At 42.7% G+C, this 12,702-nt stretch overlaps 2 protein-coding genes across 2 annotated transcripts; one reads left to right on the top strand and one right to left on the bottom strand.

The window, feature by feature from the left end:
• Nucleotides 1–3,811: 3,811 nt before the first annotated feature.
• Nucleotides 3,812–4,810, bottom strand: LOC306753378 (interferon a3-like; the record flags this gene model as incomplete). Its single annotated transcript, XM_079237247.1, has 4 exons — nucleotides 3,812–3,904; nucleotides 4,005–4,085; nucleotides 4,222–4,371; nucleotides 4,805–4,810. The coding sequence occupies 4 exons, from the start codon at nucleotides 4,808–4,810 to the stop codon at nucleotides 3,812–3,814; spliced, it is 330 nt and encodes a 109-aa protein (XP_079093373.1).
• Nucleotides 4,811–7,218: 2,408 nt separating this feature from the next.
• Nucleotides 7,219–8,274, top strand: LOC306753377 (interferon a3-like; the record flags this gene model as incomplete). The annotated part of the gene is made up of 5 exons (XM_079237246.1): nucleotides 7,219–7,350; nucleotides 7,440–7,520; nucleotides 7,700–7,849; nucleotides 8,001–8,081; nucleotides 8,182–8,274. The coding sequence occupies 5 exons, from the start codon at nucleotides 7,219–7,221 to the stop codon at nucleotides 8,272–8,274; spliced, it is 537 nt and encodes a 178-aa protein (XP_079093372.1).
• Nucleotides 8,275–12,702: the final 4,428 nt, after the last annotated feature.

Below are 12,702 nucleotides of genomic sequence, written 5' to 3'. Positions count from 1 at the left end.
AAAGGGTTAGTTCTGATTCACCTAAGTTATTAACACAAACTAACTCACATATGGAGGCAGCGGTAGACCAGCAACTCCTGTGTTGTGCAAGGTAAAATGACTGTTTGTCAAAGGAGTCCCGTGGCTTTGAAGAGAGCAGAGACCTCCGTTCCCCGGCAGCCATGGTCAAGCAGTGACAATATTCCAAATATTCCAAATATATACTTGAACTGGTATTGAAAATGAGTTTGGCTGCTGCCTATAGGTCCAAATTTGACCGATTTGTCATCTTTCCTCCAACAGTTTGTTTATAAATGTGCAAAAACATAGTTATTCTAAAACGCTTGCTGTACATGATGTTGATTTTATGCTTTTCAGTGGATTAATAAGCTGTGATTTTAAATGAACTGAAAAAACAATTCATGAATTAATTCTCGACAGCTGACATTTGTGGTGCTTCAAGAGGCTTTTGTTTTTGTTTTTAAATATAGTGTTTGATGTCTATTGTATCTAAATGTTACAGTGTGTGCTTGTTGTTTGATTATGCTAGGCCTTTTGGTGATACAACAATAATAAAAAACAATAAAAGTGTTTTTCATTTGCTGGAGAAAGTGCTTTTTATTGTCTTTGACAGGTTTAAAAAAAGGAATAAATAAATACATTCAATTTAAAAAAAAATAAAATACGTTGATCAACAACATTTTAATTGATTAAAATGCTAGTGTAGATTATCAACTGATCAACAAATACACTTAAATAAGCAAGATAAATAAATAGATTAATAAGGACTTCTATCCCTCTGTAAAACATTTGATTCATATGCAGTATCGCTGCTGCCCCAAACGTGATACCAGCTGTACTTCCTACATGCAGTTCCTGTTTGGATAAGCCATTCAAAGACGTTATTTCTTCGGCTGAATGAAGATGCGTAATAACACGCAGGAGCACAAAAACCCGCTGCTGCTTTTCCCGTATACAACACACAAAAAACACCCGAGATAGCGCTGTGGTCAAGCCAGCCTCCACTTCGGAAAACACAGTTAAGCCAGACCGGTACGTGTTTGTAGGCATTACGGTACGAGCGTGTACGAACTGACCAGGGCCCTGTTCTTCGTGCCTGGTTTACTGAGTTAGCTGGATAATTTTCAGGATAAGATGACGTAGGTCAGGCTTTTCGGTTTTCGAAGCAAGTTTAGGAAAAATCACCATAGCAACACATCAAAATCCCTGAACCTGCTTCAGAGCAGGTTTAGTGAAATTCACTGGATAAGCTGGGCACTCCCACCGGACATTAGGGAAACTGCTGACCCGGACTGGGGACATCGTCGGGCGGTGGAAAGAGCACTTTGAGGAACTCCTAAACCCGGTCAACATGTCCCCTGGAGAGGGGGCAGCGCCTGAAGACTTTGGGGTGGTTTCTCCCATATCCCTGGCAGAGGTCGCTAAGGTAGTCAAAAAGCTCCTTAGTGACAAGGCGCCGGGGGTGGATGAGATCCGCCCTGAGATGATGAAAGCGCTGGACATTGTTGGGCTGTCTTGGCTGACACGCCTTTGCAGTGTCGCATGGGGGTTGGGAACAGTGCCCATGGACTGGCAGACCGGGGTGGTGGTTCCCATCTTCAAGAAGGGGGACCGGAGAGTGTGCTCGAACTATCGTGGCATCACACTGCTCAGCCTCCCGGGAAAAGCTTATGCCAGGGTGCTGGAAAGGAGGCTCCGACCGCTTGTGGAACCTCAGATTCAAGACGAGCAGTGTGGATTCCGTCCCGGTCGTGGAACAGTGGACCAGCTCTTTACCCTCGCAAGACTACTGGAGGGGTCCTGGGAGTTTGCCCAACCAGTCTACATGTGCTTTGTAGACTTGGAGAAGGCCTTTGACCGGGTCCCTCTGGGGTTTTTGTGGAGGGTGCTGCGGGAGTATGGGGTGCCGAACCCGTTGGCATGGGCTATCCGGTCTCTGTACGCCTGCAGTAGGAGCTGTGTTCGTATCCTCGGTAGTAAGTCAGACACGTTCCCGGTGGGTGTTGGCCTCCGCCAGGGCTGCCCTTTATCACCGGTCCTGTTCGTGACCTTCATGGACAGGATATCTAGGCGCAGCCAGGGGGCGGAGAGGATCCCGTTCGGGAGTCTCGGGATCGCCTCTCTGCTGTTCGCGGATGATGTGGTCCTGTTTGCCTCCTCGGACTGTGACCTCCAGCATTCACTGGGGCGTTTTGCAGCCGAGTGTGAAGCGGCAGGGATGAGAGTCAGCGTCTCCAAATCTGAGGCCATGGTGCTCTGCCGGAAACCGGTGGATTGCTCCCTCCAGGTGGGGACAAACTGCCTACCCCAAGCGAAGGAGTTCAAGTATCTCGGGGTCTTGTTCACGAGTGAGGGTAAGGTGGAGCGGGAGATCGACAGACGGATCGGTGCGGCTGCAGCAATAAAACAGGCGCTGTACCGGTCCGTCCTGGTGAAGAGGGAGCTGAGCCGGAAGGCAAAGCTCTCCATTTACTGGTCGGTCTACGTTCCAACCCTCACCTATGTTCACGAACTCTGGATCATGACTGAAAGAACGAGGTTGCGGATACAAGCAGCCAAAATGAGCTTCCTCCGTAGGGTGGTCGGGCTCAGCCTTAGAGATAGGGTAAGGAGCTCGGACATCAGGAGGGAGCTTGGAATCGAGCCGCTGGTCTTTTGTGTCGAAAGGAGTCAGCTGAGGTGGTTCGGGCATCTAGTCAGGATGCCTCATGGACGCCTCCCATTAGAGGTTTTCCTGGCACGTCCAACTGGTAGGAGACCCCGGGGAAGACCAAGGATGACAGAGGCTGTTACCGGTCTCACACGGCGGACAAGCAGTCTTCAGACCGGCCTCGCCCCTCGTAGCTTGCCGCAATGGAATCCTTTTTTTTTTTTATCTTCGCAGAGTTTAGCAATTAAAATATGCTTAAATAAAGCAAGAAAACAATAACACAAACACACGATTATAAACGTATTTGTAATACGTCAAACACAAACATAATCAGGGAGGAGATACGTTTCTGATCAAACGTAATTGAGAATGCGTGTTTGTTCTGGGGGAACGTAATTTTTAGGAGATAAGGTTGACCAGTAAGCTTCAGCGAGAGCACTGTGCTACTGTGGAAACCGGTCCTGTGGGGACAGGTTAGACACAGTCTGTCCAGGAGAGGGAAGCGATGACACTCTCTTAGTGCAGTAGCTGTGATTATTGGTGTCCTATAGCAGTAGGCTTCAGCGAGCACTGGGCTTCTGTGGAAATGGGTCAGACATGATATTCGTGACGAAGTTAAAGAACAAAGAGGCCGACATTTGAGATTCAATCATGATTTAGTTTCTGGGAAAGAAATAGAGATTTTAAAAGTAGTACTTGTACACTCATGTTGTTTGTTGAACGCATTAATAAGAAATATTCCTTTTGTTTATGTGATGGGAATAAAAACAGTAAACAAGTCCACATATACGTATGAAACATATTTTGTATTGATTATAGCATAAAAAGTATTGCTCCAAAATCAACTAAACAATACATGATCAATAAATACACAAACAACTCAATAATGAAATATGTTTATATTAAAACATTAGATAAATAAACAGGTTAATAAATAATAACCAAATAAAAATAACAACATTAACAAATAACCCCATGAATGAATAAATAAATAACTTAATAAAGGAGCAAATAGAATAAATATGTCTATTAATAAATAAGCAAATACAAAATCCCATGAATGAATACATTAATACAATAATTAATCATTTGATGAATGGATAAATAAATAGACTGCATGTCAGCACATAAATGAGCATCTTGGTGTGAGATGAACAGGTTTTAGTTGAGGAGAGATGAAGCCAGCTGGTCTGCTCTCATCAGATGGGTTTTCATTTCCTTCCTGATCAGCTCCCAGGATGCAACACTGTGGCCCTACAGACACAAGAATGTCATCATTATTAAAACATGATCAATACTGAGAGATAGGTATATTGATTGATGTATTTATTGATAGACAGAAGGACAGACTTACCTTTTGCTCCAGGAATTGTGAGAGTCTCTTGAAATACATCTGCAGCTTCTTGTTCTTCTTCTTGTGGCCGTGGCTCTTAATCTAAATTCATTAGAGGAAAATAAATGTTTAAAGATACATTTATTATGCTTTATGTATTATTTATTATCCATATTTCACCTGGCTTGTATTCATACAGAGACCTAATTAAATGTTACATGAAGTTGTCTCTACTTACACAGGAGTGAAGGCCGTCGGCCTGCTGGGTTACAACTATGAGAAAGTGGTCCACTGTGCTCTCCTCCCATGATGCATTGCTGTGGTCCTCCTCAAACAGGGCAGCCACCTCCTCCAGAATCTGAACCGTGAAGATGAGTTTGTCCACAGCCTGGAAGAAGAAGAAGAGCAATTAAATTACGAACAAATTCAGGACACTTTTCACATGAAAAAAAGAGATGACACAAGATAAACTTTTCAGTGGAAACTATTTGTTGCATAAAAGGAGATGAAATCTAACCACATGTTTAATCTTTGATGTTTACTACAAAGGTTGAGGATGACTTACTGATTCTTTGGACGCCTCTTTGTAAAGATGATGAGGGAATTTCACTTCAGCATCCTCAGTGGTGTTAGTGGAGTTATGAGCCTGCATCACACACACACACACACACACACACACACACACACACACACACACACACACACACACACACACACACACACACACACACACACACACACACACACACACACACATTTTGAAGTAAACAGACAAATAAACTCATGCAGTGACTTTAAAGAACATCCAAAAGAAGACTCACCATCATCTCTATGAGATCCAAAGAGATTCTACTGTGCTGTCTGAATTTATGCTCCATCCATCTGCAGCTCAGCGAGGAGGCTGAACTGAACAGACTGAGAGACAGGAGCACCAACAACATCCAGCTGAGCATTTTGATTGAGCTGCTAATTCCCTTTGTGTGGAGCGAAGAGTGGATTCTCTGGGGAGAGTTGTTCTGTTGGAGCAGAGCTGCAGCGCATCTTTTATCCTGCAGAGCACCTTTTCATTTTCCAAACGCACCTAAAGCGGCTCTTCACGCGGTCAAAGCTCCACCTGCGTGATGATCATGGCAGCCACACATTTCGGATTCTAATTGACTTCCTAAAGATGTATGAAGTTAATGTTGCATTTAATATGTCATCCTAATACAGTAATGCACAACATTCATATAGTAAAATAAAAGCAGAAACACATCTCAGTATTTATCATCAACACAGATTCGTCCGATAGGAATATTTTGTGATTAAAATGAGAATATTTATGGCGACTTTTTAAGCAATGCAGACACAACATTTCTTGTTTTTATTATTATTAAATGTGTTTCACTGAATAGGTTTTTAATTCGTCATAATGAACCAATTGTTATTTTAAATATTTTATTTAACTCTTATTTTGGATATTTGAAACAATGCAATGTATTTATTTAGTTTTTAATTCAATTATCTGATTGAAATCACGTGCAAAAAAAGATTATTCTCTATTTGGTGTTGTTATTATTGTATGTTTTATAACAATTATCATTAATGATTCACACAGTGGATTTGAAAGCGTTTTTTTTTTACATTTCGTTTAAAACTCGTGTTGTGGTCAATAAACATGTATTTCTTTCAACAAATTGTCATATGTTTTTGGTCTTAATTTCTGTCACACGAATAAAAGGTTACAACAAACACAAAAATATCTGCTGAGTCAGCTTTCTTCAATGTATTGATCTCTTAATCTTTCATCACGAGGTGGACATATAAGTGAATATATTGTATCAACTCTCCTGAAACAAACAGTACATACACAACATTATAGTTCTTACAAAGTTATTATTTCGAAGTCGATCCAGCAGGATATTTTGAGCAATTATCTGTTTTTGATACTTTAATTTGCAGGTACTTATAGTTAGTTGAGTTATTTCACCCTGAAGTAATGTGAATATAAAGAGCTGTGCCGCCTTTGTTTCTGCACAGATCTGATCTGCTTTTGTGAATACAAATTATCATCATCGATATATCTTACATGCATTGACAGAAAACAAGAAACGAATTAAACATATACATTACAATAAATGTACCATTCAATAAATAAAAGCCTGCGCAGATTTTGCTCCATTCTCTTCAACCACTTCATGGATTACAGGCCGAATAATACTAATAAAGCAAAGTGATGATTAATATTGATTCCGTGATTCCTGTGAGGCAGAATCCCCTTCTCTGTTCTCACGTTCAAAGCCGCCATGTTCTTTTATTCTTGGTAAAACAACGTGAAATGTCACTGACGACTCATGTGCACGCGCGTCACAGCGCGGGCCGCAGCACGGAGCCGCTTTCACTTCTCTGGACGGGAACTTCCGTTGTATGAACCCGAGTGGACACAACCAGGTATTGATACCCCTATTGATAATTGATTATTAGGAATCCGAAAGGAATTAACAATAATTAAAGAACGGTTGTTGTTGTTTTGGAGAGCGTGCAAGCTTTAGGGGGAATTTAACCTGCAAACCGAGAAAGAGGAATGGAAACATGAATGTTATAACAGCCTCACATCATTATAATATCATTATTGTACAAATAATATAATCATTTAGCATTTGGCCCCAAACACATCGCAATAACATTCATATAATAATCACATAATGTATCAAAGCGAATAGCAAACAATTATCTATTTTAATAGTGAAATGTTTTTGTCATTTTATATTTTTCAGGTATACTATAACATGCATTTCATATGTTTTTAACCTCTTAAAAACGATCCTATTTTTTTATTGGGTAAAATATGCATACCCAAAATAAAAAAAAGCTGTATCTCTGCAACCACAAGGTCTATTTAAATAATGTGTAAAATAAACAGTAACACTTGTGAGATATTGTTCAGATGTGTTAATACCACTGTAAATGTTACTGGTTGAAAGCTACTTTATATCATTACTGTGATATTTGTTCATGCTTTTCTTGTGGGAAAATGTTTTCATTAGGAAGTCAATTAGAATCCGAAATGTGTGGCTGCCATGATCATCACGCAGGTGGAGCTTTGACCGCGTGAAGAGCCGCTTCAGGTGCGTTTGGAAAATGAAAAGGTGCTCTGCAGGATAAAAGATGCGCTGCAGCTCTGCTCCAACAGAACAACTCTCCCCAGAGAATCCACTCTTCGCTCCACACAAAGGGAATTAGCAGCTCGATCAAAATGCTCAGCAGGATGTTGTTGGTGCTCCTGTCTCTCAGTCTGTTCAGTTCAGCCTCCTCGCTGAGCTGCAGATGGATGGAGCATAAATTCAGACAGCACAGTAATAAGTCTTTGGATCTCATAGAGAGGATGGTGAGTCTTCTTTTGGATGTTCTTTAAAGTCACTGCATGAGTTTATTTGTCTGTTTACTTCATAATGTGTGTGTGTGTGTGTGATGCAGGCTCATAACTCCACTAACACCACTGAGGATGCTGAAGTGGACTTCCCTCATCGTCTGTACATCCAGGCGTCCAAAGCATCAGTAAGTCATCCTCAACCTTTGTAAACATCAAAGGTTAAACATGTGGTTAGATTTCATCTCCTTTTATGCAACAAATAGTTTCCACTGAAAAGTTTATCTTGTGTCATATCTAATTGTCATGTGAAAAGTGCAATGAATCTGTTTCTGTTGTAACTTAATTGCTCTTCTTCTTCTTCCAGGCTGAGGACAAACTCATCTTCACGGTTCAGATTCTGGAGGAGGTGGCTGCCCTGTTTGAGGAGGACCACAGCAATGCATCATGGGAGGAGAGCACAGTGGACCACTTTCTCATAGTTGTAACCCAGCAGGCCGACGGCCTTCACTCCTGTGTAAGTAGAGACAACTTCATGTAACATTTAATTAGGTCACTGTTAGTCTAAAGCTTGTATGAATACAAGCCAGGTGAAATATGGATAATAGCTAATACATAAAGCATAATAAATGTATCTTTAAACATTTATTTTCCTCTAATGAATTTAGATTAAGAGCCACGGCCACAAGAAGAAGAACAAGAAGCTGCAGATGTATTTCAAGAGACTCTCACACATCCTGGAGCAAAAGGTAAGTCTGTCCTTCTGTCTATCAATAAATATATAAATTAATATACCTATCTCTCAGTATTGATCATGTTTTAATAATGATGATATTCTTGTGTCTGTAGGGCCACAGTGTTGAATCCTGGGAGCTGATTAGGAAGGAAATGAAAACCCATCTGATGAGAGCGGACCAGCTGGCTTCATCTCTCCTCAACTAAAACCTGTTCATCTCACACCAAGATGCTCATTTATGTGCTGACATGCAGTCTATTTATTTATTTATGTATCCATATATTAACATATTTATTATTGTATTAATTTATTCATTCATGGGATGTTTTATTTGCTTATTTATTGATAAACATATTTATTTATTTGGTCCTTTATTAAGTTATTTATATATTCATTCATAAGCTTATTTTTATTTGGTAATTTATTTCATTAAATATTTATTTAATTGATCATTTATTTATCAAACTGTTTATTTATCAAATCTTTTATTTATAAATATATTTAATTATCGAGTTGTTTGTGTATTTATTGATCATGTATTGTTTTGTGGATTTTGGAGCAATACTTTTTTTTTATGTTATAATCAATAAAAAATATATTTCATACGTATATGTGGACTTGTTTACTGTTTTTATTCCCATCACATAAACAATTGTTTATTGTTTTAATTGTTATTTTCAAAATAAGTTATAGGTTTTGTCGAGGGTGTTTTACAGCTTGCGCTCTAGGTCCCCTGCGGTGGGCTGTAACTCAACTCAACCCTTATCAAGCGAGTACGTATATCCTCTATACCTTCTCTCTACCTATTTTGACACCATCTCATCATTATGACAAACACTGCAAAAGTCTTCACCCAAAGACACTTACCTTAAGTCTCTTTGGTAGATTCAGTCGTCACTTCTGTATCTCACGGGTGATGGACAGGGAAAGAGGGTTTAAATTGTTTTAAAGAACCAGAATCCTTGGTTTGGTTTCAGTCCTTTATGAATGGCAAGGCCGAGTTTTATGCAAAGTTTATCTTACATACAAACAATTAAATTCAATCAAACAGTTTAAAAATCACAAGTAGCTAAGAGAAATGGTTAAGTTCAGAGCTGGTGGATGAACACCTCTTCTCTCTTCTCTCCTCCTGCACAAAATTGCCAGGCACCCTTCTCTTGATAGCAGAAGTTTCTTCCAGACTGTAAAGCTAGAGACCTGTCCCAACCCCTAAGGGCTGGGACAGTCCAATCTGATTTTTCTCCTTTTCTAGTAAAGATGCATATTAAGTCCAGTTTTCTCAGAATCTGGTGCAATCCCTATTCAGACTGAGATCTGATGAAATTCTTTTTCAGACTGAGTTCTGGTGAAAATCCTTTTTTTTTGTGTGCCCCTGCTCAGTGCATCAGCTCTTGTACCTCACAGACACACTTAACCCCTCCTCCTTTTCTTCAAGGGCCAATCCTAGATCCTGTCTCTAAGGTCAACCACTGAGGGTTTGTTGCCTAATATGGTAACACCGGCTGCTGTATTCTATTACACAGGAGAGCTTTTTACAATACCCATAATATAGAAAAGATTAGAAAACACACAACTTATAGCATTCTTTGCATTTTATGTGGTCTTATCACAAACTATAATTGAAATAAAAACCAAACAGTATATATGTTCAATGGTTATACAGAAAAAGAAAATGATTATACGTTTATAATAGTTAGACTTTTTGACTTTCATATTCTTCCTCGATCACTCAATAGTATCGGCTCTAAGTTTGTTTTCAGACTGCACATATTGTGATGTCGTCTCTGGCTGATTATAATAATCATCATCTTACATCAAACAGAAGATTTAGAGTGCTCTCGCTCCTGCTAATTAAGTGAAGTGCTAACAAGAGCTCGTCCGCTTGGTGTGGCGAGATTGCTACACTGTCACGGCCGGCTTTCAGTGAGCAATGTCCCGCTCAGGCTGACTCGGCGGGACGCTACTGAGGTTAATTAAGTCGATGACGATACTGAGCGTGTGCATCGAGTCCGGTAACATTGCAACTGTTATAAGTAGCGGAGTGTCCCCACTCAGGCTAACTGAGACCACGCTAATTCTGACAGCTAAGTGAAGAGTGCCCTCGCTATAGACGCCCATCTCACTAGACCGTGTCTGACCTGTTTCCACAGGACTGATCTCCACAGTAGCAGAGTGCTCTCGCTTGGCTTACTGCTAGGACACCAGTAATTACCGCTACCATACTAGAGAGGAGCGTGTCCTCGCTCATTCTCACTTACTGTTCCCTGCCTCTTCTCTAGCAGTCAGCAGAGCGCCCCGCTCAGACTGATTTAGTAATCCACATTGATTTGTGGGGCGGTATCACCTCAGACTCGTGGTTAGGTTTAACCCTGCCGGCTGTGGGACCTTTATGGCCCCTCCAGCCTGAAAACGGCCATGACCTTTGCCCCTTGTCTTGGCCTCGAGCACCTGAGGGAGGGTCTTTCGGAGTACCCGTGCATGAACTGCGGCATCATGCCTTGCACATTAAGGGCCGCTAGATTGGTCGTGGTGGAGGTTGACCTCCCCCGTCAGAGCAGCCGAATCCAGCCCATATAACCTACCAGTTTCAAACACTGGCTCACTGGAGTCCAGAGGAGACCGGTTCACATCTGTCAACTTGAAGGATGCCTATGTTCAGGTTCCGGTTATGCCTCACCACAGACGGTTCCTTCATTTGGCCTTCCAAGGCCGTTATTTTTGGTTCAGGGTGCTTCCGTTCGGACTCTCCCTCTACCCACAAGTATTCACAGGGTGTGTCGCTGTCCTTCCCCCCCCCCTGTAATTACAAGGCGCGAAGATACTGCCATACCTGGACGATTGGCTGATCTGTGCGCAATCTCGATTTCAGGCTGCACAGAACACTGCTCGCCTTCTTTCTTATGTGGCCCAGTGGGGTCTCAGAGTGACACAGGGAAGAGCTCTCTGAGCCCTTCTCAGAGCATAACCTTCACCAGTGTTGCTCTGGATGCAGCCACTATGAGAGGGCAACTGCCCGCCCCCTCTTCTGAGGGGGTGGGCAAATTGGCCGCGGCCTTAGCTGTTGTTTCTCTGGACTTGCTGTCACTGCGCTCCTTTGCAGAAGTGGCTGAACAGCCTCGGCTTGTGCCACAGGCACAGGACAGTGGAGGTGTCATATAATTGCCTTATCGCTCTATCCCCGTGGAGGGAGAAAGCATACCTGTCAAGGTGTATTCCCATTGGCGTAGTTCCATCCCGTCGGGGAGTTGTCACAACAGATGCCTACCCTTCAGGGCAGTGTGGCAGAGCAGGACTGCTCGGGGGAAGTGGTCCGCTCAAAACCTTGTTGATCATGTCAATGTCCTGAAGCTTCGGGCCGTGCACCGAGCGCTCAAACATTTCCTGCCATACTTGAGAGGAAAACATGTACTTGTTCGGGCGGACAACACCTTGACCGTGTTCCTCATCACCAGGTCTGCAAAGCTGCTACGGGTGTGCTCCCTCTACCCTGAGGGTGTACATAGCTGCTATTTCATGGCAGCTTGCTAAAGCCGAAAATGACACGGTCATGAGCCACAGGCTGGTATCCCTCTTCTTAAAATCGGGCTCAGCGACTGCGCCCTCCGAGCACCCCGAAGGCTCCTTCGTGCAAAGACTGTTCGGCATGCGAGTAGGGGAGATACACGCCCTGTTGGTGAGTGAATCCTGTCTGAGGTGGAACTCAGATGACTCGGGTGCCACACTGTGGCCTAATGCAGCGTTTTTTCCCAGAGGTGCTGGCACCCTCGTATCTCAACCAGCCTATCCAACTTGGACAGTTTGACCCCACCATTGGGAGAGGGAAGGTCAGAGCTTCTGTCCCCGGTGCGGGCCCTTGGAACATATGTCGAAGCCACCGCATGCATGCAGCGGTTGGACCAGTTATTTGTCTGTTATGATGGACCTAAGAAGGGCTGTGCCCTTTCTAAACAGCGCCTGTCCCACTTGATAGTGGAGGCCATTGCCTGTGCATACAGAGCGAACGGCCGTGCTCTGCCTTCCGGTGTAAGGGGCCATTCGTCAAGGACAACCCTGAGAGGCGTGCCCGTGGAGGATATATGTGCTGCAGCCTGATGGGCATCACCCAGCACATTCAACAGATACTGAACGTTGCCACCCCTCACCCACTGGGTGTGGTTCTTGGTCCAGATCCCTCTGCTTGAGCCATGCGATATAGTTCCCGTGGGATTCCTCGTGACTCTGTTGATATAAATCATCCAGTGTTAAGCACTGCCTCTGGCGGTCAGGAAGGATGAAATAGAACAAAAGTTATGAAGGTAACTACGGTTCTATGAATCCTGGATGACCGCCAGAGTTCTTGGTCACTCAGAATCTCGTGATCTCGCGAGAAGATTACGCACGACTGATTTCAGGATGACGCTGGAACTTATACCCGACTGGGGGTCATCCGAGGTCACAGGTGACTTTATTATAAATACTCGACCTGCACATGCGCGAGAAGATATCCAGTGTTAAGCACTGCCTCTGGCGGTCATCCAGGATTCATAGAACCGTAGTTACCTCCGTAACTTTCTTTATAAATGATGCTGATTTGAAGTTTAAAGAACAAAGACGCCGACATTTGAGACAGATTCATTATTTACTGTAAAAAAAGT

The sequence above is a fragment of the Taurulus bubalis genome, assembly GCF_910589615.1.
Source record: "Taurulus bubalis genome assembly, chromosome: 2".
Classification (NCBI taxonomy): Eukaryota; Metazoa; Chordata; class Actinopteri; order Perciformes; family Cottidae; genus Taurulus; species Taurulus bubalis.
The sequence above is the reverse complement of the archived record's forward strand: the minus strand, read 5'-3'. Positions and strand labels throughout refer to the sequence as shown.